At 38.8% G+C, this 27,568-nt stretch overlaps 1 protein-coding gene across 1 annotated transcript in view; it reads right to left on the bottom strand.

The window, feature by feature from the left end:
* NCAPD3 (non-SMC condensin II complex subunit D3) overlaps nucleotides 1-27,568 on the bottom strand; it is a 122,814-nt gene that overhangs the window by 13,638 nt on the left and 81,608 nt on the right. The window contains exons 24-29 of the mRNA XM_044668321.1: nucleotides 20,619-20,698; nucleotides 7,030-7,167; nucleotides 6,596-6,729; nucleotides 6,117-6,316; nucleotides 4,152-4,262; nucleotides 2,413-2,595 (exon numbers count right to left, since the gene is read on the bottom strand). Coding sequence (XP_044524256.1) covers nucleotides 2,413-2,595; nucleotides 4,152-4,262; nucleotides 6,117-6,316; nucleotides 6,596-6,729; nucleotides 7,030-7,167; nucleotides 20,619-20,698 — 846 coding nt within the window. The remainder of the gene's footprint in view (nucleotides 1-2,412; nucleotides 2,596-4,151; nucleotides 4,263-6,116; nucleotides 6,317-6,595; nucleotides 6,730-7,029; nucleotides 7,168-20,618; nucleotides 20,699-27,568) is intronic.

Below are 27,568 nucleotides of genomic sequence, written 5' to 3'. Positions count from 1 at the left end.
AGAGCCTCAGGGGGATTTTTGATTTGGAAGGGTGACTGCACTCTATGAGAAGTGAGCTAAGCTATGAACCTAATTCTCTTCCTCTCCCCAGAGACTGAGATGCTGTAAAGGATCATATCTCCCATGTGTAGGGAGTAAGTTTGTATACTTGCAATTATTCTTTCTGAAGTAAATATTTCTGTGTGAGAGCGAAAAAAGGAGAGTCCAAGTACCTAAATGCTTAATGATTATTGTTTCTCTCTCTATTAGTTTATAGTTACCAAAGACATTTTCTTATAACAAACAAGGTTTTGAAAATGGGTAGCCAATAAATATAAAATCTTTCAAAATGATCTTGTGCTATAGGCACAAAAGAAAGGTACTGTTTGCAGAAAAACTGCAAATAAATCAAAATACCTACACTTTAACAAACCTTGCATATTCCCAACCATCCTCCTTCTTCACCCTTAATTATGTAGTGCTAATGGCCTCTAGAAGAAGTCACAAAGCTGTGTAAGGTCAATTATACAATTCTAATTTTTTTAAGTCTATATCTATGTTTTATCAGTATGGGAAACCCTTAGCAACTACAACTGTTCTGCAACTTAGAGTCTTGGAAACTTGCCTGAATCATCTCTGGGAGATTAAGTCACTTGTCTAGTCAGAGAACAGAATAGAAGCCATTTCCTTCCTCCAGTTCAGCTACCTATGTACAACACCTCCTTGCCTTCGAAAAACACAAATGTATGTTATCCAATCTCAATTGGCCCCTTATTGCTGCTCCCCAGCAATCCCTTTATTCTTCCCTGATTGTTTTCCTATTACACTTCCCACCCTGGCTGTTCCAAACCATCCCTTTTTCTGTGGCACCACTGTCTTCCCTCCCTTGCAGAACACCTTACCTCCAAATTTCCTGAGAACAGAGAGGCAGTTGTGAGACCCTACTTCTCTTCTTTAATTCAAAACTCCTCTTTGTCAGCTATCATTCTTTTATCCTTTACTCCAAGCTTGGACAGGAGGTGACCCGTCTCTTTGTCAAGGCTAAATCCTCTACTCATACCCTGATCACATCATTGCCCATCTTCTGGAGGAGCTGTCTTCAAACATGCCCACACCTTCTCTGTCCTTAATAAACTTTCACTTAACCATACTACCCCATCCTAAGTTATCTTTTCTCTTGTTCATTCTCTCCCTTTCACAGCCAAACTCAGAAAAATCCATCCACTTATTTCTTCCAACTACTCACCTTCCACTTACTTCTCAAGCCCTTGTCACCTGGCTTCCAACCAGATCGTACAACTGAAATTGCTCTCTCCAAGGTTACCAATAATACTTGATATTTATATAGCACTTAAGAGTTGGCAAGATGCTTTGCAAACAGTATTTGCTTTTATCATTATTCACATTTTACTGATGAAAAACTTGGGATTAAGAAAAGCTAAATAGTTCTATGGTCACAAAGCTAGTAAATGTCAGAAGCAGGATTGGAATTTAGGTCTTCCTGATAAGTTCAATCATCTCTATCTTATGCCATATTATCTCTCTAATGAGCTCTTCACGGCCTGGTTCCTGACCTCCTCTTCTAATTCATCTGACCACTCCTGATTCCTTTGCCTCTGGGAGTCCCAGCAAGGCTTCATCCTGGAGTCCTCTTGTTTTTCTTCTCTCTATACTCTCTATCTCATAAGTTCTCATGGATCCAATTATCATCTACATAATGATGACCCTCAGATCTATATATCCTGCAATAATCTTTCCTATGAGCTCTAGTCCCCTTGATAGACATCTCCGCTTAGAAGTTGTGCAGGCACCCTAACATCAGCACACCCAGACAGAACTCGCTGTGCCTCTCACCTCAAGCTTCCTTATTTCTCTTGAGAGCCCACCATCCTTCCAATCACCTAGGCTCTCAATTCTCAACACTTCCCTCTTCCTCAGCTGCTGTTGTCAATCTGACCTCTATAACAGCTCTTGAAACAATTCCTTTCTCTCCAGTCACAAAGAAATGAACCTAGGTCAAGCCTTTATGGTCTTTTGCCTGTTGTCATGTCAACCACTTAACTGATGGCTTTCTGGCATTCAATCTTTCCCCTCTCAAATCCATCCTCCACACAGCTATCAAAATAACAGAGGTCTTTTCATGCTAATTCCCCACCTCCCCTACTCCCTCTGACCCACCAAGACTCTTCAGTGGCTCCTTACTGAGTTGTTGAGGGAGAGCCATTCTCAGAAGTCTATGTACCATACCTGCTTATTGTGTGAGGAAACACATCAGTCATGAGAAAAACAAATGGTAGTCAGAAAAAAAATCCAAGAAATGTTTGTTCAACAAACTTCTGATACATGATTTAGGAAATATCACCCATTGGGCAGACTCTTCAATTGACTGCTATGCTCTGCAGGGTCGGCCTCATTCAGAGTCCCTTATGTTACCTGTGCTATTGCTAGGGTTCCTGAGATCTCGGTTATTCTTTCTGTATTTCTTTGTTCTGCCAGCTCTTGCTCCTTTGCCAGTTGCTCTTCATATTTCTTCATGTCATACTCAAGTTCTGAAGCCAGTTGTTTATCCACTGCAAAAAAATCCTTGATTTCATCTCGATAATCTTGCATCACTTCCTGGAATAGATCCAGAGAACATTCTTTGATTCTTTTTTTTAAAGTAAACAAGCTCTGTCAACTACTTCTTGTAACATCAGTGACAAGATTTATTCTGCTAAAAGGAAAATGTTTAAGCTCATTTACAAAATATCACTAAGCAAAACATATGACATTTGTATTTAGGATTGTAAAATCATAAACTGATAGTTAGAAGGTGCCTCAAAGGCCATTCTATCCAACTCCATCATCTTAAAGAAAATGAAATCCAAAGAAATTAAGTTATATGGTCAAGATGACATTGAGAACAAGCGGCAGAACCAGAGTTTGAGCCTAGGTCCTCTGACATCAAATCCTACATTCTTTCCACTATATTTTGACTGATCATATAATCCAATGTGAATATATAACTAAATAATGTTCATCATTTAGGAAGAGTTCTTAGAACACTTAGATTGGCCCTTACCACTGACTTGGATATTGGTCTTTGTCATTCTCCAGGTAGAGGAATAACGAAGAAAGTGCAATTCTTAACATATATTTATAGCAAGTAGACAATCAGAATTGTATTATACCTGTTCATATCCTTTGATCATTTATCTCTAAGGGAATGGCTTTTGTTCTTATGTGTTTTTTTATTACCAGTTCTTTTGCTATTTTGGATGTCAAACCCTTATCAGAAAAAACTGGTGCAAATGTTTTTTCCTTCTAATTTTAATTGTACTAACTTTGTGCAAAAACTTTTCCATTTTATGTAATCAAAATCATCTATTTTACTTTCTGTAAACCTTGTTTGGTCATGAACTCTTCCTTTATCTATAGATCAGAAAGGTAATCTCTTCCTTGATTCTCTATACTATGTTTCATGATATGACTATTTTTATCTAGGTCATGTATCCACTTAAGCTTATCTTTGTATATGGTGGGAGGTACTGGTCTAAACTTCATTTCTGTCACATTGCTTTCTGGTTTTCCCAATTCTGAGTTCTTACTCTAACATTTCAAGTCTTTGGCTTCCACTAACTCTATGCTGCTATGTTCTTTTGCTTCTAGGTCTCAGGGAACTAACTTGCCCCACTGATAAGTTTTTCTATTTTTTAACCAGTACAAAATAGTTTCAATAATTCCAGCTTTGTGGTACGGTGTGAGATCTGGTGCTATTAGACACCCATCCTCCCCCTCCCCCCACATTATTTTCTTGACCTTTTGTTCCACTATGTTATTTTTGATAAACTTGTGTTTTATACCAACAGTTGAGATATAATCAAATCTGGCCTGGATTAGCACTTTAAAACGTGTCCAGTAAATTGTGAGATTTAGCTTTCCATAAACTCAATTTTACAGAAGAGAGAAAGCTTACCTTCAAAGCAGTCAAAAGCAGTACCCGAGCTGAAATAGTAAATGGCCTGGTCTGGTAATTTCACTTTAAAAGGACATTTAAAAAAACACAGTCTGCCTTATTCAAAAACACTGAAACACATGACGGGCCCATTTATACCTCACCACAACTACCAGGGGATCCCAAGTAACACACTAGTAGTCCTGCATCAATGAAGAAATCTGAAGCTTTTACTTACCCTGAGATAGTTCATGAGGTCCCTCAAAGCTGGAATCTTATTCTGTTCCAGCATTGACTTCAGGGAAGTGATAATTGGAATAACATTTTCTATGAAATTCCTCTTCTGAACCTATAGTCAAACAAAGAATAACTATGTTTTAAATATCCTAAATTATAAACTTTTGAATATCAGAACATTTCTCCATAAATTTAATGCTGCTATTGATTTATTTTTTATTATCTCACTAATTAGACATGGATGTGAAGCTGAAATGAGATGGGAACTGTCTTCATTTTCTAAATAAGGAAACTTTATCAGAAAGGGGTAAAATGACTTCCTAAAAGCCTTACAGCATTTCAGAAATACAACTTGAGCTTCAGCCTTTAGTTTTCATGTACAGTCCTCTTAATCAAGTTTTTTTTTCTATGAAATGAAATTAAAACTAGTTCCATGCCACACAGCTAAAGAGACATTTCATTTTGCTACTGGCAAGTGTCCTAAACATAAACTCTTAATGGTTAGGCTCTATAATTTTAAAGTCCTTTGTATTTTCCAAAGCATTTGGCAGAGTGCTGAGCATAGCATAAATGCTTAATAAATACATAATTTAAAACTTCTTGATAGTTCATAACTTATGACTAGTCACTAACTTTAAATTTTTTGCATGTCAACTCTTGGAATTAAATATGATTATAGTGAGGAAGCATTCAATACAAATATGATTTCTCCTCTTTAATCTGAATGAAGTACCTGAGTCAGGATAGCATGATGAGAGGAGCATGAACTAGGTAGAATCTAGAGACCTGAGATATTTAATCGCAAGTGTCACTAACTTATTAGAGGCACACCTTGTTTTATTGGGCTTCACAGAAACTATGTCTTTTAACAAATTGAAAGTTTTGAGCAAATCTATAAGCACCATTTCTCCAACAGCACGTACTCACACTGTGTGTTTGTGTCACATTCTGGTAATCCTCACACTATTTCAAACATTTTCATTATTGTTATATCTGTTATGGTGATCTATGATCAGTGATATTTGATGCTACCATTGTAAATTGTTCTGGGGCACCATGAACCATACCCATACAAGACAGCAAACTTAAATCAATAAATGTTGTGTATGTTCTGACTGCTCTGCTGTTTCCCTGTCTCTTTCCCTCTCTTTGGGCCTCCCTATTCCTTGAGACACAACAATATTGGGGAATATTATATAAACTTAGTTGATAAAGCAGTGACAGGGTTGGGGATGACTGACTCCAATTTTGAAAGCAGCTCTACTGATGTTATCAAATATCATCACATGTTTCAGAGAAATCTTTCATGAAAAGAAAAATCAATCAATGCAGCAAACTTCTTTTTTGTTTTAAGAAACTTCCATAGCCATCCCAACCTTTAGTAACCACCACCTGAGTCAAGACCTTCCACCAGTAAAAAGATTATGACTCGCTCAAGGCTCAAATGATTTGGGGGCAGGGGGCAATAAAATCTCTTTAATTAAGGTATGTGCATTGTATTTTTAGATATAATACTATTGCACACTTAATAGACTAATCTGTGTGACTCACTTTGTTGTGGGAGTCCGGAGTTGATTCCACAATATCTCTAAAGCATGTGTGTATGTGACTATTAGCAAGTCACTTAACCTCTTGAACCACTGTTATAAAATGAAGAACTTGAATGAGAAGATCCGAAAGTTCCTACAGAGCTCCAGATCTCTTTGATTTTTGTTAAGTTCTCCCCAAAGTCATTTCATTTCCCTTGCATGTATACCATCAATTCTAAAAGGGCCTTCAGTATCCAGGAACATTGGCTCCATTTTATACAGTGGACGAGGGGCACAGAGAATCCGTCATTTGGCAAGATAGAACTTAACAGGTGGCAAAATTAGGTCTAGTCCTAAGAGTTTTTGCTGCTTTTAAGATTCTGTGCCATGTGCATTCCTATGGTTACATATTACAAGAGAAGACATGGTATACTCACTTGGGAAATTAGTTTTTTCTGTGCTTCCTGCATGACTACATTAGCCATGGCCAGTTCATCATCTTCTATCTGTAAGTCTTTATCTGGTCTGGATCTCATTGCCAACAGTTTGATCTCCTTTGAACTCAGAACTTCAAATGTATCTGAAAGCAGTTCATTGGCTTCCATATCCAAGGGTAGGAGGCCATCCACGAAGCAAGCTGGGAGAAAGCACAAAAGATCAGATTTCTAGAAACACTTTAAAACCACACAAAGAGTGTGATGCTATAGCCCTAGGAGGGCCCATCTGGGAGGCCAGGAGTGACATGGGGAATAGCGGATGCTAGGAAGAAAAATAAAAAGGCAAGGGTCTTCTTACCTTTTATTAGTATTTTTTAATTTATTAATTTATTAATATTAACTACAGACTTGCTGAGTCCACTATCAGCACAGCTTTTTATTTTTAAATATGCATCCTGTTCCCCAAATGCCAGGCATACCCAAAATATTCAGGCTGATTTTTGAAGTGATGTTGAATCTCTGCTCATCTGTGAAGTGCTCTAGTAGAAACTTGTATATCCGCATGCGTTTCTCTTTGTTAGGCTTTCCCTTCAATGAAAAGAGCTGTTTTTCTCTATGATAAAAACAGAACTTCAATGGATCTGTTTGTACACATAAAATTAGATCTTTACAAAGATATTTTAAGTTCAGCTTAAAAATCTAATGTGCAAATGCACTATTGGGATGCCATTACAGGCATTTCCTTTAGAATATAGTCTTGAGTATATTCTTACCCCTCCCACCACCTCAAGTAAATTTAAATGTTAAAAAAATGCCTAGTTTTACTTCTAATCACTTTATATAAAACAGCTGAACTTTTGACACATACCCAGTTCCCATAATTTAAGTGAGAGGTAAGTTTGAATTCACTAACCTCTCTGACTGGGGAAATTTGTTGTACTTCTCATGCTTCTCATAGCTATTGAAGTGGAAAATGCACTCAATGAAATGCTGGAAAAACATGGCAGGGTTCCTCTTCAGTAAAAGGTGAACCAGACAGAATTCTCCAAAACTACAAAGAGCGGGAAACCAAACAGAAAAGGTCCATTAACTACTTAAAGACAGCCTCCTAAGACATACTGGATTCTGCAAGGGGCATAGAATAACTACTTTCCCTAATAAAAACTTTCCCAATAGATGATTTTGAACTCTACCAAGTAAAGTCCTGTTGTCTTCAGAGGAATGAATGAAGAAAAAGCATTCATTGGGCACTTGGAATTGGCATTATGCACTGTGCTAAATTCTGGGAATGGAAATAGAAACGTTAACTTCTCTTGAAGAGTTCACATTCTCATCAGGGTGGGATGAAAGGGTGGAGGGAACAGCACATTCAGGAGGTTTTGACTACAAGTCAGACAGAAAGGCTCCATAGTACTTAGGATCTCCAGTAGTAGGACTATAGCATCCATTTTCTAATGCTGAAACATTTGGTGGTGAGGACTTCTTTTTTGGTCCTTAGCAGCTGCAGCTGCTCTGGCCAAGCCACATCTCCACAAGGGCTGTTCCTATGACAGCTGCAAAAACTAAGCTGGAAGTTGGGCTGGTGGTTTGCAGAGTATTGCTATTCTGCAGGGCTTTGGGGATCAGAGCTGTAGACTCTCTTTACTAAGGCCTGCCTGGGAGGAAGAGGTGGTCTGGTTGGCTTGATTCCTCCCTGCAGGTGCCTTGTGCTGCCAGCAAGGCCAGGCTGTCTGCCCTGAAAGGAGGTGGTGGTTGAGGGAGTTTAAAGACCTGTCTGGTCCATGCAGCATCCTGTCTGTCCCTAAGATTGCCTTGCTGCTTTAGATCAAAAGGAAGGTACAAATTTAGCTCATTTTGCTGGTCCCTCAACAGCTTCCCTTTTTGGTAATCAAGGTCAGAGTGAAGATTTTCCCTGCCAGGTTTCATTCCAAATTTCTAACAGTCTATTATTATTCAGCCACACTTCAAAAAAAGAACCCCAAAACAAAAACAAAAACACTTCAATGAGCAGAAGCTGTTTGTTACTATAGTTAACAATAATAATGATGACTTGAGTCAGAAAACTTGGGTCATTTCCACTGCACTTTGAAATTACTGTCCATAATGATGTGACTCAAGAAAGTAATTCAAAGAAAACCTGTTGCAAGAATCTTTGAATGATTTCAGATTAGTTATATTAGTTCTTTATTCTCAGTGTCCTTTTTCCAAATACCACTATCACAACCAAAATGAATTTGGGCCAGTACGATCACTGACCATCTCACAGAAGTGTTATATACACTGGGCCTCCTCACAAAATTAGAAGAAGGAATGGGTGGAGGAGGGAAGGAAGGAAGAAAGAGAAAGAATTTGGAACTCAAAAAAATTTTTACACGTTTGAAATTAAATTTGAAAGGAGCATGTTGGTAGTTATGGTCCTCTCTTCCTTCATGTATCCTTGCTGGTGATGAGGTCAAACTTGAGAAACCGCCTTTATTTCTCATTACAAAGCCTTAAAGTGACAAGGACACATAGACATACCTCATGCCCCACTCTGCTGTTAAATGGGATACTCTCAATTCTCAATGATAATTTAACATAGAGGGAACAATAGCACTGTCAATCCAAAAATAACTTATATTTGGCTTTGGAATGAATTAAGTATTTTTCTAGAAATTCAACTGCCTAAAGTTTTTCCTTAGACTAATATTAATAATGGGGAGCAAGCAATGTACGCTGGTAACTAAGAGCTGACTATTCACTTAAGAAACAGGAAGAAGCTGTTTGGAGATCTTGTGAAGGCAAGAAAGTGTTTCTATTTAAATGGAGGGAAATCCCTGGGAAAAAATATACTCAGGGCCAATATGAAACATGAGTTTGCTATAATGATAGCTAATCAGTAAATCCAAGATAAACTATGCTGTCTCTAACCAGCTGTGTATGGCAATCAATCAATCAATCGACAATCATTTATTAAGTGACTACTATCCATTGTGCTAGGAGCGGGGTATGTAAAGACACAAATCAAACAACGTCTCCCCTCACAGGACTTATATTCCATTGAGAGACAAGATGTATATAAACAAATATATACAAAATAAATATAAGGTAAATGTTTTGAGAGGAAGGTACTAGGAGCTGAGGGTGAGGGGAATAGGGAAGGCTTCATGGAGAAGGTATAACGTAAGCAGAATTTTGAGAAGTGAAAGTAAGACAGGAATGCATGCTAGGCATGGAGAACAGCCAGTTAAGGGAGTTAGAAGATGGGAATGTTGTGTATGCCAACAATAAGAATGCAATCTGACTATAATGTAGAGTAAGAAAAGGAAAGTAATACACTGTTGGCAAGGTAGATTACGATTAGATTAAGGGTGTTAAATGACAAGCCTAGGTACTTATAATTGATCCTAGAGGCAACTGGGAAAATTTATTAAGAAAGTGACATAAATCATTTCAAATATTTGTAAAGCAGTGTGTGGAACATAGCAGGCACTAAATAAATGCTAGTTATTATTATTATTATTTACATACATATGTAAATAATAATAATATATGTATATGTAAATAATATATGTATATGTAAATAATAATTTATTAATAATAATGTACATATGTGTAAATAATAATTATTATTATATAAATACACACACACACACACACATATACAACTTTGGCATCTATGTAGAGAATGGATCCACATATGGAGAGACCTGAGTCTTAGAGGCCAATTAGAAGGCTACTGTAATCATCCAGATGGCAAGTGATAAGGGCCAAACCTGGAGTGATGGCCATAGGAGTGGGAAAAAAGATTTTATAAAGGTAGAAAAAATAAGACTTAGAAAATTACTGGATATATGGTATGAGGGATAGTGAGGAATCAAGGATAATGCTAAGGTCTGTGAGCCTGGGAAACCTCAAAAAAAAAAACCAGCAACATTTTGGCAGAGAAGAGTTAGACTCCAGAAGAGAACTCTTCCTAGTCAAGTAAAGATGGTGGATAAATTTGAGACAGAAGAAAGCCTCTTAGGTCTGTTAAAAACCTGATAAGGTTTTATCAAAAATTCCTCATATACAATTCACTAAACTAATGTTTTATTATCATTGTTTGTCATGTTATAGCAATATTTGCTTTTCCCCCAAGTAATAGTGGCTAGATTGGATCACTGTTAAATCTGGAAGGTTAGAAAATCTCCTTGAAATTTAAAGTAACTTACATCAATTACTATTGATTCTCAGAATTACCTACACTATCTCCATAAGAAGGAACCCTACACAGGCTCTACTTAGAATGTTAAATGTTAATCTATTGACAAATGAAGTCAAGAGAGTAAGTATCAGGAGGCTGTTGTGCACCCTGCAATTCTATCCCCTAGTGGGTAGTTCACTTAATGGGCCATCAAAATAAATAAAATTAACAAAGTTAATTGTTAAAAGGCTGGCTTCATACAGGCAATTCAGGACTAAAATGAAAGCTGAGTCAGTCAAGCATCTCAGCATGAGAATTTAGAAGCTACAGGTGGTAGGTGCCATCTAACACTGATCTCTGTCATTATATAGGTTGGCTTTTTAAAGGTTCAAGTTCCAATCTGAACTAAACATTCAAAATCTGATACTTTTACAAACTTGGGAAAGGGGCTGTTGGTTAACCATGTTGTCTTTTTCAGGTGAAATTTTTCACAACTTTGCAGGTGAGTGGATTATTAAATCCCAATAGTTCTACTGGAAAACTCAACAGTTTAGCAGAGCAATTAATATGGATGGAAAAATTAGAGCCCCACTTCTCTGCTAATCCTGGCAGATTCAGTTATTTCATCCTATAGAAAACAGAGAGAGTTAAACTAGAGCAACAACCAACCTTGCAAAATGAGTATCATTCTACTAAAGATAAAAGGCTACATTTGCAAATAACCCTAGAAGGCCAAAAAAGGAAGAAGTGTCTAATCATTTCCATTTTTAAATTCAGTAAGAGGCAGCAAAATCTAACAGTCCAGACTTCAACCCAGGCCAAGTTTTGTATGCCAGCCTAAAGCAGAGATTTGCTAAATAAGTACCCCCTAGACATTGGCAGTGTTCCTTTACTAACAACAGTGACTATGGTGCTGCAATGGCACCATCTAGTGGGCTCACGAGAAACTATCTCAAGAGTTTCATTTGGAGGAACACATTGCTGAAGGTCAGTTTAACATGAAAACCAACTATAATTCCCATGCCAACTTGTATGTTCTTAGAGCTTTAATGAATTCAATCTGGATTCAAAATAAATTCATCCCATTGCCACTGCTGGTGATCTCCTTGTGAAATATTCATGAACAAGTAGCTTTATGGGAGATCTTGAGTAGATTTAAAGCAAATTAAAAACTTCTGGTTTTTAGGCTAGGGAAAGGAAAGGAAAACATTATAGTCTGACTGCTCTTTTAGGAGGTAGGAAAAGCATGGTTTCAGAGTTTAAACTATGTTTTGAACCAAATCTCAGAATGTAGGAAGCTGAACTTGCATGGGCATAGTTTATCAGTAGGGGGATTAAGATGGTAAAAGAAAAGAGGAAAAGCCATTTTTTCCACTATAAAAATTTTTTTCTCATCCCATTACCTTCCAAATTCCTTTCTGTATCATAATCCTTCTCCTCCATAATAGATTCACAGTATTTTTTAGGTACCAATATTCTTTTATGTTCAAATGACTCATCTAGCATTAAAAAAAAAAGTCAGAGAATTTTTATATGTAAAAAATTTACCCCTATTAAGAAAACATTAAGAAATGCCTCTAATTATGCTTGGGATAACATTAGGTATTATGCCAAAAGTTGTAAAGACCTGGGTCCTGTATTAGAAGCATAATTAATTTTAAAATAGGAGGGTTTTACATCATTAACATAGTACATGCCCTCCCAGTTACCCAAAAAAAGGGACTGGATAGCACCAGACCTGGAACACCATTCCATTCTGCCTTCTCCAGCAGATTGCCCCCTGTGGCATCCCCAACTCTTCCTATTGCTTATCTCCAACTGCCTATGAAATGTCTCAGACTAGATGTCCCATAAGCATATGCGTAAGAGAAAAGGCAGCAGATGGCAGGAGTGATCTAAGTCTAAGGGTACAAATGGCAATATAAATGGTCAGGGACTCAAGAAGAAAACAGCAGAGTTGAACTGGGTCACTAATGAGTCATGATGGGGAAAGGAAAATGTTGTGAGTACAAAAAAAACAAAAAAAACAACTTGAGGCCTCAATGGCTCAGAGATCACAACGTGGACAAAGAGTAAGATTTGTTTTTGAGGGGCAATGAGGTGGCTCAGCAAGTTGAAAGCGGTGCCTAGAGACAGGAGGTCCTGAATTCAAATCTGACCTCAGACATTTCCTAGCCACATGACCCTGGGCAAATCACTTAACCTTCACTTTACCGTTCTTCTGCTTTAGAATCTATACAAAGTATTGATTCTAAGATGGAAGGTTAAAAAAAGAGAAATATTTGGTATTCAAAAACAGAGGGAGAGATGCATTGCCAAAAGACTAACTAGATAAGGGAATTTCAGAATTCACAAACATGGAAGTGATACATATATGAGTGATGACAATATCAGGTAGGACCATCTTTATATATGCCTAAGACGAGGCAGAAGAGTAAGTCACAGGCAATGAGTAAGTCACAGGCAATGAGTAAGTTAAAGAACTAGAAAATTAAGGAGTTATGAGGGATTATCATATGTATGTTTAAGTTCCCTAGTATAGGGGCAGGATTTGGGGAGGAGAGAAAGACTGTGAACTAGATACTTAACTCAATGAGGAAGAAAGAAGAATGGAGACCCCTAACGGACAACCTTGTGTGTAGACAAGAGCTACTTGGATTTTGATTGGGTGGATGGAAGTAGGCAGAGAACCTGGACTGGGAGCAAAAAGTATTCCAACTCCCCCCATCTCGACCATTAAGCCAAAAAGATTGAGTGAGGGTGAGTACTAAAAAGTATGGCCAGAATCTCAGTCATCAGGAGAGAGCCAAGACTCAGTGAGAGTCAGGAGATAGAAGGAATGAGAAAGCAAAAGATTTAAGATGAAAATAAGTTTGGCACAGTCCTCTGTGTTCCAGAGGACAAAAAGGAAGGGGTGGGTAGCTTTGGGGGGACATGAGGAAGGCTGGGGAAGAATGCTTGACTTTATATTTATGGCTTTAGAGAATATGAACTAGACCATTAACCTTCTCTTACTGTTTTGTTACATATGAAATGTTCTCTTAAAAAATATCCAATGGAAACTAAAGTCCTTCTATAGAGAGCAAAGAGGAAAATATTTGAGACCATATTTAGAACCAGAGAAACCCATTATTATAAGCTATTTATAGCTAATGAACTCCTTAAAGACCTTTTCCCAATAGTGGTTGCTTTTGCCATGGCATTCAACATGCCCTTTTCCAATTTCAGACTTGCTATAAAAAATTATTCATACAACATAATCCAGTAGTCTTGTGTTCTGTCACAGATCATTTCTCACCCTCTTGAAAATAAATTTCAAAGGAAATCTGTTACAGAAGGATAGGAATTAACAATTGGCAAAGAATCATGTTTTCTTTTCTTTCCTAGCTCCCTATATTTAAGTGTCTCACCCTTGTAAAACTCATCTCTATGTTATCTTGGGACTTGTCAAATGGTTCAAGTTCAGAAACAGATGAGAATCTATCAGTGGAAATGGTTTTAAAGAAAGGTCCATTACTATTTGCTTGCTGCTGCACCCTAGAGGGATCTGGTGGCTCAGTGGAGTTAGAGCCAGGAAGACCTGAGCTCAGTCTCAAAAGCCTACTAGTTCTGTGACCATAGATAAGTAAGGAGAATGGAGACCCTAATGGACACCCTTGTCTGTAGACAGGAACTACTTGGGTTTTGATTGGGTGGACAGAAGTAGGCAGAGGTAGGCATTTAGCCTCTGTCTGCATTAATTTCTTCAACTATAAAAAAAATGGGGGCAATAATAGTACCTCTGCTTGAGCGGTTGTTGTAAAGATCAAATGAGATAATATTTGTTTTTTATAAAACACTCAGCACAGTGCCTGGCACATAGTAGGTGCAATATAAATAATTATACCTTTCCCAAAGACTACTGAGGCCTTTCTGTCCAATTTGCAGCTAAAATCTCCTCTATATGTTGTCTCCCTCATTTGAAAGTGAACTCCTTGAAAGCAGCTTTGCTATTTGCATCTTGGACATAATAAGTGCTTCATTCATTCATATACTCTGCTCCATATAGTGCTTCATTCCAACTATTAAGATTCCTCTCATTAGGGGGCAGCTGGGTAGCTCAGTGGATTGAGAGCCAGGCCTAGAGACGGGAGGTCCTAGATTCAAATCCGGCCTCAGACACTTCCCAGCTGTGTGACCCTGGGCAAGTCACTTGACCCCCATTGCCTAGCCCTTATCACTCTTCTAACTAGGAGCCAATACACAGAAGTTAAGGGTTTAAAAAAAAATTAAAAAAAAAAAAAGATTCCTCTCTTTACACACCTACACTATATATTAAGATACAGTGATCCCTCACCTATCAGAGACCCCCACAATAGGTGAAAATCCGAAAAGTAACAGGAGAGTAAAGAGACCAATGCTATAGTCAGTGAGCCAATCAGTGCCCAGGATACAGAACACAACGCTGTGGCTGGTGGCCTTTGCACAAGCAGTAGCACCATACTGCATTTCCATTGTGTATAGTATGGTATTCATCCACAAAATCCCATGATATAGCAAAAACTCTGTGATACAGAATCAGTTGTTTTTTTTAACCCATGATACAGGGAAGCTGCGTTATAGTGAGGCAAGACTGTACATATTTTTTGAAGCTCAAGAATCTCTGATAGATGATTAAACTAGGTCAACAAAACTAAATCAGAAGCCCACAGCTACTGCTCTATAAATTCTAATTGAGCGGGTTAAGATGGTGGCAGAGTAGAGGCAGGGGGACTTTCTCTCCTTACCAACAGATATAGAGTACATCCAAAGGACAAGAAAACAAAATCCAGATGAAAGAAGGGACCCCACAAAAGGGCACAGTATTGAATGTACGTGGGATCTGGGCACTTCCACACTATAAGGGGGGGAAATAGCTCCCATCAAAACACAAGCGGATCAACCCTCCCCCACCCCACCCACAGTACCAGAGGCGGAGGCTGCGCTCCAGAGTTAGAGCGAGCAGGGGCACAAAATCTAGCTCCTTGGCAGCTAGCTGGCACCACTAGGAGCTTGCCCCTGAGAGCAGCAAGACCTGAAACCCCAGGTGGCTGGAATACTCAGACCTTGGACATGGGAGTGGGGCTGAGAGAGGCAGCAGCAGCGCCCAGCACGTTCAGACTCAGGGGGAAAACCTCAGGTGGAGGAGCAAGCATGGGACAAGTCCCAAGCTCTGGGCAGCTGGCTAGGAACAAGGGAGCTTGACCTTGGAAACAGCTAGACCAGAGACCCCAGGAGGGCCCCCAGAGAAGCCAAGAGACTCACAAAGTAGCCTCAGGCAAAAAAACTGCTCCCTAACTCCATACAAAGAGAATCAGATTGCCTTACTCAGCCTTCTGGCCAATAAAGTACAATGATGCCAAGCAAGACCCAAGAAATAAACAAGAAGACCAAGAAAAAAATTCAAAGACTTGATAACTTCTGCACAGAAAAAAATCCAGAAAACAGAGGAGGACAAACAATTAAAGACATCCAAACCTTCCCAAAAATATGAAAAGGGGTCACAAGATCTTGAAGAGTTCAAATCTGAGATTATGAGAAAGATGGAAGAGATCTGGCAAGAAAATAATAGTTCAAAAGGCAGAATTTTGCAATTGGAAAGTGAGGCTCAGAAATCAAATGAATTGATAAGCAAACTGAAGATCAGAAATGACCAGCTGGAAGCCTTGAAGAACCAGATAGACCAGATTGAAAAGGAAAACCAGTCTCTAATGGCTAGAATTGGGCAATTAAAAGCCAATGATCTCTCAAGACATCAAGAACAAATAAAGCAAAGTCAAAAGACTGATAAAATAGAAAGAAACATGAAATACCTCACTGAAAAATGGACAGATCAAGAAAACAGGTCTAGAAGAGACAATTTGACAATCATTGGTCTTCCTGAAAAACCAGAAATTAATAGAAATTTGGACTCCATACCAAAAGAAATTATTCAACAAACATATGGTAGGATTTTGGTTTCTAATCCACTCTGCTATTTGCTTCTGTTTTATGGGTGAGTTCCTCCCATTCACGTTCAGAGTTATAATTATCAGTTGTGTATTCCCCAACATTTTGGTATCCTCTCCTAGTTCTACCCCTTCTTCTTACCCTATTTCCTTTTAAACTAGTGGTTTGTTTTAGACCAGTCCCCCTTGTTCTCTCCCTTGATTTACTTCCCTTTCCACCTTCTCCCTTATTATTCACCTCTTTTTATTTTTTAAGGCCTAATGAATTCCCTCCCTCTTCCCCTCCCCTCCCCTTTTTGAAAAGGAAAACCAGTCTCTAATGGTTAGAATTGGGCAATTAGAAGCCAATGATCTCTCAAGAAAGCAAGGGAGACCTCACCTCTAACGAAGAGGAAATTAAGGCAATCATTAAAAACTATTTTGCCCAATTATATGGCAATAAATATAGCAATCTAGGTGATATGGATGAATATTTACAAAAATACAAATTGCCTAGATTGACAGAAGAAATAGAATACTTAAATAATCCCATATCAGAAAAATAAATTGAACAAGCCATCAAAGAACTCCCTAAGAAAAAATCGCCAGGGCCTGATGGATTCACAGGTGAATTCTATCAAACATTCAAAGAACAACTAATTCCAATACTATACAAACTATTTGACATAATAAGCAAAGAAGGAGTTCTACCAAATTCCTTTTATGATAAAAATATGGTACTGATCCCAAAGCCAGGTAGGTCAAAAACAGAGAAAGAAAACTACAGACTGATCTCCTTAATGAACATAGATGCAAAAATCTTAAGTAGAATACTAGCAAAAAGATACCAGGAATGCAAGGATGGTTCAACATCAGGAAAACCATTCACATAATTGACCATATCAACAAGCAAACCAACAAAAACTACATGATTATCTCAATAATGCTGAAAAAGCCTTTGACAAAATACAACATCCATTCCTATTGAAAATATTAGAAAGTATAAGGAGAAGGACCTTTCCTAAAAACAATAAACAGTATATATCTAAAACCATCAACAAGCATCATCTGCAATAGGGATAAATTAGAAGCCTTTCCAATAAGATCAGGCATGAAACAAGGGTGCCCATTATCACCTCTATTATTTAACATTGTACTAGAAACACTAGCAGTAGCAATTAGAGAAGAAAAAGAAATTTAAGGTATTAAAATAGTGTAAAAAGATGGGGCACCAGGGATGTAAATGTGTCCTAATGGTTTGTGGGTACACACACTGGGTTGAAGGAGAGACAGGACCTGCCAGGATAGGGAGACCAAGAATCAAAAATGGCAATTAGCCCCAACTGTCACTCTGCTCACCCTAGGCCAGGGTCTTTGGAACCAGCAGGCAAAGTAAAGGGTTTTAACAGTTTTAATTATGATTTACTAATCAAGGTGGGACAGGGGATTCTACACTTAAAACCCAAAAGGGCAAATCACAGGGGCAAGGGGAGGACTCGCCTACTCTAACTCTAATTGACCTAGGCCAGGCAGGGCTCAAAGGAGCAGTTCTGGAGTCACTGGGAAGGCTGCTTCAAACCTGGTTCCAGGTTTGACCAGCACAGTTAAAGGGCCTGAGGGTGGCTTTGAGGGTTCTCATGGTAATCCAAAGATGATCACAGGATGCCAAAAGCCAAGGTGGTCCAAGGTACCCAAGTAGAGAGAGTGTGCTTGAGATGCTGTCCACCAGATCCCAAACCCCTCCTCCACTTGGTGCAGCTCTGCAGGTCTTGTCCACTTGCTGAAAGCCACCACCACTCAGGATCCCAGGGAATCAGGATACAGGTCTGAGATGTCCCAGGGCTAGCAAGAGTTTGTGCCAACCACTAATGGAGTCTCTCTCAGAGCACAAGCCCTACTTCCTGCTCCTTCATTCCATCTTGGAATCCTCCAGCCCTTCCTGCTAGGTCCATATAAACTATATGTAACTAATACTAAATGATTTTCCTCCTAATAATAGGTAATGAGGAGACTAAGCTATCATTTTTTGCAGATGATATGATGGTCTACTTAAAAAAATCCCAGAGAATCAATTAAAAAGCTAGTAGAAATAATCAACAACTTTAGCAAAGTTGCAGGATACAAAATAAATGCACATAAATCATCAGCATTTCTTTGTATCTCCAACACATCACAGCAGCAAGAGGTAGAAAGAGAAACACCATTTAAAATCACCCTAGACAATATAAAATACTTAGGAATCTATCTACCAAAACAAAAACAGGAATTATATGAACACAACTACAAAACACTTTCCAAACAATTAAAACTAGATCTAAACAATTGGAAAAATATTGATTGCTCGTGGGTAGGATGAGCTAACATAATAAAAATGACCATTCTACCCAAATTGATTTAACTATTTAGTGCCATATCTATCAAACTACCAAAAAACTTTTTTACTGAATTAGAAAAACCTATAACAAAGTTCATTTGGAATAACAAAAGATCAAGAATATCAAGGGAAATAATGAAAAAAAAAAAAAAACGTGAAGGAAGGTGGCCTAGCTGTACCAGATATTAAACTATACTATAAAGCTGCAGTCATCAAAACAATATGGTACTGGCTAAGAGACAGAAGAGAGGATCAGTGGAATAGACTTGGGGTAAGTGACATCAGCAAGACTGTCTATGATAAACCCAAAGAGCGCAACTTTTGGGACATAAATCCACTATTTGACAAAAACTGTTGGGAAAATTGGAAAACAATAAGGGAGAGATTAGATTTAGATCAACATCTCACAACCTACACCAAGATAAATTCAGAATGGGTGAATGACTTGAATATAAAAAAGGAAACGATAAGAAAATTAGGTGAACATAGAATAGTATACCTGTCAGATCTATGGGAAAGGGAAAATTTTAAAACCAAGCCAAGAATTAGAAAAAAATTACAAAATGTAAAATAAATAATTTTGATTAAATTAAATTAAAAAGGTTTTGTACAAACAAAAACAATGCAACCAAAATCAGAAGGGAAACAACAAATTGGGAAAAAATCTTTATAACAAAAAATTCTAACAGAGGTCTAATTACTCAAATATACAAGGAGTTAAATCAATTGTATAAAAAACCAAGCCATTCCCCAATTGATAAATGGGCAAGGGACATGAATAGGCAATTTTCAGATAAAGAAATTAACTATCAATAAGCACATGAGAAAGTGTTCTAAATCTCTAATAATTAGAGAAATGCAAATCAAAACAACTCTGAGATATCACCTCACACCTAGCAGATTGGCTAAAATGAAAGAAGGGGAGAGTAATGAATGTTGGAGGGGATGTGGCAAAATTGGGACATTAATGCATTGCTGGTAGAGTTGTGAATTGATCCAACCATTCTGGATGGCAATTTGGAACTATGCCCAAAGAGCTCTAAAAGACTGCCTGCCCTCAGATCCAGCCATAGCATTGCTGGGTTTGTACCCCAAAGAGATCATAGATAAACAGAATTGTATGAAAATATTTATAGCTGCGCTCTTTGTGGTGGCAAAAAACTGGAAAGTGAGGGTATGCCCTTCAATTGGGGAATGGCTGAACAAACTGTGGTATAGGCTGGTGATGGAATACTATTGTGCTCAAAGGAATAATAAACTGGAGGAATTCCATGTGAACTGGAAAGACCTCCAGGAACTGATGCAGAATGAAAGGAGCAGAACCAAGAGAACATTGTACACAGAGACCACTACACCGTGGTAAAATAGAATGTAATGGACTTCTGTACTAGCAGCAATGCAATGACCCAGGACAATTCTGAGGGATTTATGGAAAAGAATGCTACCCATATTCAGAGGAAGAATTGCAGGAGTGGAAACAGAAGAAAAACAACCGCTTCAACATATGGGTTGATGCGGACATGGTTGGGGATGTTACACTAAATGACCACACAAATGCAACTATCAATAATATGTAAATAAGTCTCGATTGATCACACATGTTAAAACCAGTGGAAATGTGCATTGGATATGGGGGGGAGTGTGAAGGGGAGTGAAGGGAAAAGTAAAAACAAGAATCGTGTAACCATTGAAAATTTTTCTAAAAAAATATTAAAAAAATAAAATAAAATAAATTCTAACAGAACCAAGCCATGTTTTCTTATTAGAACTTTTAAGGAGAGTTACAAAGAATAGTTAATACTAAGAAAATTATATGCTGCCCAATGTTGCTAACATTTGTAAATAAACTTTGCCTGATGTTCAAAGCTTACCATTACTTTCACAAATTTTATAAAGATTCACTGAATCTCAACACTAAACTAATTAGGCAGAAAAGAGGAAATAAAACCTATAGGTTATTAGTTAGATTTCAATTAAATAATGTGCTGTACCAAGATTTTGAGGAAAAGATATAATACCTGGAAATTTCTGGATGTTGATCCACTAGAGAACTTACAAATCGAAAAAACAGTGATCCCTTCCATTTCACAAATTCTTCCTAGGGAAAACAAAAAAACAAATATTTCAAGATTTGCTAAATATGTAAATCTTAAATGTATTAGTTACTCAATTAGTTACCTAAGGTAACTTTCCTCTACTTAATCTCAGCTCTTATTGGATATTTATTTTTTCTGTGGATCTTTGGTCCAATTGGTTAGACTGCTTCTAATGCTACAAACATCAAGAGTTTTGATATACAATAAGTCAACCACAAACTTGTCAGTTTTGTCCCGTTCCATAGCCACACAAATCTATTCCAACCATCTCAAAAATAATTTCTTGTCAGGAAAGAATATTGCTGACAGTGTAGACTAGTGATTACCAAACTTTTTTGGCCTACTGCCCCCTTTCCAGAAAAAATATTACTTAGTCCCGTGGAAATTAATATATTTTTTAATTTTAATAGCAATTAATAGGAAATATAAATGCACCTGCGGCCATCACCGCCCCCCTGGATCATTGCAGCACCCACAGGGGGCAGTAGTGCCCACTTTGGGAATCACTGGTGTAGATAGATCAGTTCTAACACCGTCACTGGCACTGGTAAAATGACTCACAGAATATGTCTGATGGAAGTCAGTGGGGTGTTCAGGGAGGATTAGCACCTTTGGTGTGGGCCTCAACAAGCCCTTTTCAGGGCTGCTCATCTACTTTGGGTGTCCATATCTCACCTACCTCTCCTCTGTGGCTCCAAGAAGCTGTAGCATCCACAGCAGCCACATCCCAGTAAAACCATGTCAGCAGACGGGCTAAACCAGGCTGAGAGTTACCTACAGGCGCACAGCCCTCGGTGAGTTAGGGGGTGCATCTAAACCAGGCATGTAAGGACTCCCCTTGTGGAAAGGGTGGATGAGAACAATCTGTTCCATCAGCCATGAAGGTGGCTGAAGCAGGTGAATGAGAGGCCTTAGAGCTTGGGCAGATGGGAAAGATGACGAGGCCATCGATTGAATCCTGGGCCATCGCCAGTCATCTTGAATGGTGTCTTGCCTCTGGATCTCAATGACCTTGGAGGAGTAAGGCTGACAGCTTTGTGTGACTCTGTTTCACTTCAATTCAATTCACTAGCAAGTCAAGACATCACCCAATGATGTCATTGGTCCTCTTCAAAAACAAAGAATGAACAATAGTTATTGTTGAATAACTGCTTGTTGACTAATTGATTGATCTTGAAGTGGGAATGGGAAAAGGAAGTGAATTTAGTTCAGCTGTACCACATACCTGGGAAACCCTGGACAAATTACTTCAACACACTGGGACTATTTCCCCAGCTTTAAACTGACTGTGGGTAGAGATGGGACTAGAAGATTTCTAAGGTTACTTTCAATTCTAAATTCTTCTACCTTTCAATAAAAGGACTAGCATATGAATTACTATAGATCTCAATACCCTGAAAGAATATATAACTAAATTAGATTGCTACTTTAAAAAGCTAACAATTTTGTACCCTCCATAATGGAGGACATATTTTCCATATAAAAATAAACAAACCACCCAAAGCCCTGATATCTCTGAGCCAAAAGTATTAGAAAGTTGTGCTCTGAACTGAAGGTATCTGATTTTCTGAAATTAACTACAAAGTGGGACATTTGCTAAACTCTACCTGGAAGCACTTGTGAAGAGTTCCTTATTTAGCTTTATCTAGATTTATGTGCCTGACAACCACTGAGACCTTTTGTTACCTTCCTCAAAGACTTCAGTTTCCATCTTATACTTTTCTTCTCTACCTCAACCACATTATCATTCTTGTTGACAATATTCACAATGAAGACCCTTTGAAAAACCTGGTCTTTCAGTTCATTAACCTTTTCCCTGACTTCTATTTAAGAAAAAACGAATCTCAGGGACAGAATGGACCTTAGAGGCCTGAATTCCAAGTGTACTAAATTATAATAGCTAAATAATTGTAATGATAATGATGACAAAGGCAGTTAGATGACTCAGTGGACAGAGCCCTGGGCCTGGAGTCAGGAAATTCAAATCTGGCCTCAGACATTTATGAATAGGGTGACCCTGGGAAAGTCACTTTTCCCTCAGTTTCCTCAACTGGAGATGGAAATGGCAAACCACTCCAGAATCTTTGCCAAGAAAACTGCATGGGCAGCATGGTTTAAAGAGTCACAAAGATACAACTGAATAACTAAATAATTACACAATCAAACAATAATAGTTAACATTTATGTAGTAACTACTTTGTGTTGGGCACTGTGCAAAGTGCTTTATAATTATCTCAGTTGATCCTCACAACTACTTTTGAGGTAGGTGCTATTATTATTATTCCCATTTTTCAGTTGAGGAAACTGAGGCAGACTGGTTAAAGGATTTGCCCAGGATCATACAGCTAGTTAAGTGTCACAGACTGATTTTGAATTCTGTTCCTCCTGATTCCAGTACTCTATCCACTGTATCACCTAGTAGTATACCTAGTAGACTAAGGATTAATTAACAAGTGGTTTTTATTCTATATCTTACACCTAAATGACCAACTAGGAAAAAGTGTATTGCAAACCTTAAGGTATTATACAAGTGCTAGTTATTATTTTTGTTGTTGATATTCTTATTATTATGGCTATATTTTAGACCTACCATTGCCCAAAGAAGTTCTACCTCTAGGGGGCAGCTGGGTTGCTCAGTGGATTGAGAGCCAGACCTAGAGATGGGAGGTCCTAGATTCAAATCTGGCCTCAGACATTTCCCAGCTGTGTGACCCTGGGCAAGTCACTTGAACCCCATTGCCTAGTCCTTACCACTCTTCTGCCTTGGAGTCAATACATAGTATTGACTCCAAGACAGAAGGTAAGGGTTTAAAAAAAAAAAAAGTTCTATCTCTACCATTTTAAGCTCTGAAGTTTCCATCCTCATTACAACTTCATGTCCTATATCTCCAACTGCCTCTTTTCACCACCACCATGACCTCTGGGCCTTCACTCCTTTTTTGTTCTCCCAATCCATCAACCTTGTCTGGCTTTCCCCAACATTCATAATCCTGACTATTCCAATAAGGCACCTCCAATCTGAAAGCCTTTACAATAACACTTACCCTTACCTGGTTCTTCCACTATCCTCATTCTGCTAATCCTTAATGAAAAATGAAAAAGTTCCTTGACCTCAAGGAGCTTCTATTTATCAGGGAAGACAACATATTTACATGCACATAAGTATGGATACATATTTATACATATACACACACATATATACATGGTACATGTGTATATACATGCACATACAGACACACAAAATAAACACAAGGTATTTGGGGGTGGGGGGGAATCACTAGTGCCTAGGAGGGAATCACAAAGGCCTAGCATGGAAGGCAGCACCTGGGCTGAGCTTTTAAGAGGCAGAAATGAGAAAAGAGCACATTACAGTCTCTGCTAAAGCACAGAAAAGAGAGGAAATAAGTGTATAGAACAAAAAGATAGCTAGTTTGGCTGAGCATGTGAAGGAAAGTAATATATAACAAGGCAGGGAAAGGTTGGAGCTAGGTTGTAAAAGGCTTTCCAGAGGAATCTGTATTTGACCCTGGATAAGAGGAAGCCACTGGAATTACGTGAGCAGAGGAGTGATAGGCTCAGGCCTGGGCCTTAGGAAAATCCTTACCATCTTTTTTCTGTGCTCCTAAGCAAATTAACAAATTCTATTGTCTGAAATCACTACAATTTCATGTTATCTAATCAAGCCAGCCCTGATCAGAGCAGATGTTAAAATCTCCTCTTCTAAATCCCCAATTCTCCATCTACCAACCTCAATCTCAGTTGGCCCCATCTCCTACTTTACTTATATAACTGGAAGCCATCTATGGTGACAATTTGTCTCTCTTTATCTCATCTCCTCATATCAAACCATGATTTGCTCACAAAATTTGCAGAAAACAAAAAGTTGAGCAAAACAGATTATACACTAGGTGACAGAATCAGGATCCAAAAGGAATTTGATAAGCTAGAGCAATGGACTGAATATAAGAAGATACAATTTAACAGGGATGAATAATATTGGGTACAAAAAAATGAACTTCCTAAGTTTAAGATGGGAAAGGTATAGCTAAAAAGCAATTGTTCTGAATACGATAAAGAGCTCTTAGTGAACTGATACTTCAATATGTCAGCATTCTGATGTGGTGGCCAAAAAAGCCAATGTGATCTGGAACAGGGAAATGACACTCCACTTTTACTGTTCTCTTCGGATCTCAACTTTTGTATTTTACTGAGTTCGGGGCATCGTGGTTTAAGACTGTAAAAAATAATTGATGTATTAATAACTTATAGATACAATCTATCCCAAATTTATTCTCAATCAGAATTACTGATGAGTAATTGCTCAAAAAACCGACATTCACATGTAGTCAATCAAGTTTAATCACATAGATATTGATCCATATTGGGCTCATATTGGGTTAAAGGGATTCTTTCCTATGCCAGACTTCTGGGCCATAAGAAGCAGGTTTAATGCTCTATACTAAGAGCCATAAATTAAATTAAAACACAAAAAGCTAGAGAACCCCACCCAGGTGGTCTGATGAGTAACCCCCAACATGAGGAAAGGGATTATCTAGTGATTCCCAAAGTGGACACCACCGCCCCCTGGTGGGTGTTGCAGTGATACAGGAGGGCAGTGATGGCCACAGGTGCATTTATCTTTCCTATTAATTGCTATTAAAATTTAAAAAAAATTAATTTCCAGGGCGCTAAGTAATATTTTTTCTGGAAAGGGGGCGGTAGGCCAAAAAAGTTTGGGAACCACTGCTCTAGACCTCTGGAACTCCACCCTCTCTTACATCTCTCCTTCCCCCAACCTAGGGAGAGAAGCCTCCTAGTGTCCTAGTGACCCTTCGTCAGCCATGGGTGTATATCCTGTTAGTGGAGATAGTTTTGCCTTGCCCCTCCTGTGACCACTGAAGGAAAGTCCCCAAGTTATTTTTGGAGCTCCATGACTTTGTCCTTTCCTTCAATTGCTCAGCACTGAGTGAGACTCTGCTTGCTGGAAGAATGCCTAACTTCTGCCCACTGTTAGGGTTGGAGTAGAGACCTGCCTGCACGTTGCTTTGAAACCACAAATGTGACCACCAATGAAAAGCTGCACTTTGTTCTGTACTGTCTGGATCATCTATGGAATTTGGGTTATAAAAATTTGGACTTGGAAGCAAGGGGACATCATAAATTGTGAGGAAGATCTGAGGTCCCTTGCATTAAAGGGGGCCAGGTTCCTTTAATAAATGGTTATTGGCTCAGAGTTCTGCCTGCGGGGTTTTATCACAGATTGGCCAGAATTTCTGGCATAACAATAGTAGTAAGTTGGAAAGTACGCAGAAGAAAACAATTAGGATGGTGAAGGATCTTGAGTTCAAGCCATATGCAGAAAGAGGCTAGGCTTTCGGGTTAAGATGGCGGCAGAGTAAGGAGCAGCTGCTCGATCTCTCCTGACTGAAGCATACAGGACTCCTCAAGGGGACATAAAAACGAGTTCAGAAGAACGAAGGAACCCCACAACAGGGCGCAGCATTGAAGGTACTCAGAATCGGGGCATTTCCACGCTATAAAGGGGTGAAACAGCTCTCACTAAAACGCGAGAGGAAGAAGCCCCCCCCCAGCACACCTCTCACAACGCCAACGCACAAGCCGGTAAACAGGACTGGGGCAACCAGATAATCACTGGCAGCCCCGGGGCTTCTACCTGTGTGCTGCAAGAGGAGGGACCCCAAGTGGCTAGGGGCTCACACAGACTCCCCCCCCCCCCAGCGTCCATGTGGGTGAAGGCGCCACCTCTGGCCAAAACAAAGGCCTCTAAAACACCGCCTTTCCCAAGCACTGAAGGCATCGCCTTAGGTGCGAATAAAGATCTCCAGCCCACGGACTTTCACTACCTTCTGCAGGGGTGAAGGCAGGCCCTAAGAGCATCTGCGAAGGCAAAGGCAGTGCCCTAGGCTTGGATAACTATCTCCAGCCCAGGCTTGGACCTCCAGTGAGGACCCAGTGCAGACCGGATCGAAGCTGTAGAAGCAGCCCCAAAGACTGCTGAAGGAACCTTGGGCAGAGGGGCAGACCCGGAACTACCAGGAGGCCTGACCCCAAGGATAAGGAGACGGGAGGTGGGGGGGGAGGGGGAGCTTGCAAGGCCCAGGCAGACCCTGAGTGCAAACACAAAGCTGAAAAGGGGCGGGGCTAACAATGGCCAGCAATAAGGAAGTCCAGAAGAAAAAGACCATCAAGAGAAACTCTGGAACACTGGACAACTTCTACACAGAGAAAATCCAGACAACAGAGGAGGGAAAACAAAAATCCAAACATCCCCAAAAAAATGAAAGATGGTCACAAGCTATGGAAGAGTTTAAAAATGAAATGCTGAGGAAGATGGAAGAAATCTGGCAAGAAAATAACAGTTTAAAAGGCAGAATTTCGCAATTGGAAAGTGAGACAGGTCAACTGAAGACCAAAAATGACCAGATTGAAAAGGAAAACCAAAAAATTGACCATGTAATAGGGTATAGAATCATGGCAAACAAATGCAAAAGAGCAGATATAATAAATGTAACCTTCTCAGATCATAATGCAATAAAAATAATAATTAGTGAGGGCACCTGGACAAACAAATCAAAAAACAATTGGAAATTAAACAATATGATTCTCCAAAACCAAATTGTCAAAGAAGAAATCATAGAAACAATCAACAATTTCATCAAAGAGAATGACAATGATGAGACATCCTACCAAATTCTGTGGGATGCAGCCAAGGCAGTACTCAGGGAAATTTATATCCTTGAGTGCATATATTAACAAATTAAGGAGGGCAGAGATTAATGAATTGGGCATGCAACTCAAAAAATTAGAAAGTGAGCAAATTAAAAATCCCCAGATGAAAACTAAATTAGAAA

This window comes from Gracilinanus agilis, chromosome 3 (assembly GCF_016433145.1).
Source record: "Gracilinanus agilis isolate LMUSP501 chromosome 3, AgileGrace, whole genome shotgun sequence".
NCBI lineage: Eukaryota > Metazoa > Chordata > Mammalia > Didelphimorphia > Didelphidae > Gracilinanus > Gracilinanus agilis.
This window is presented reverse-complemented; position numbering and strand designations above follow the sequence as displayed.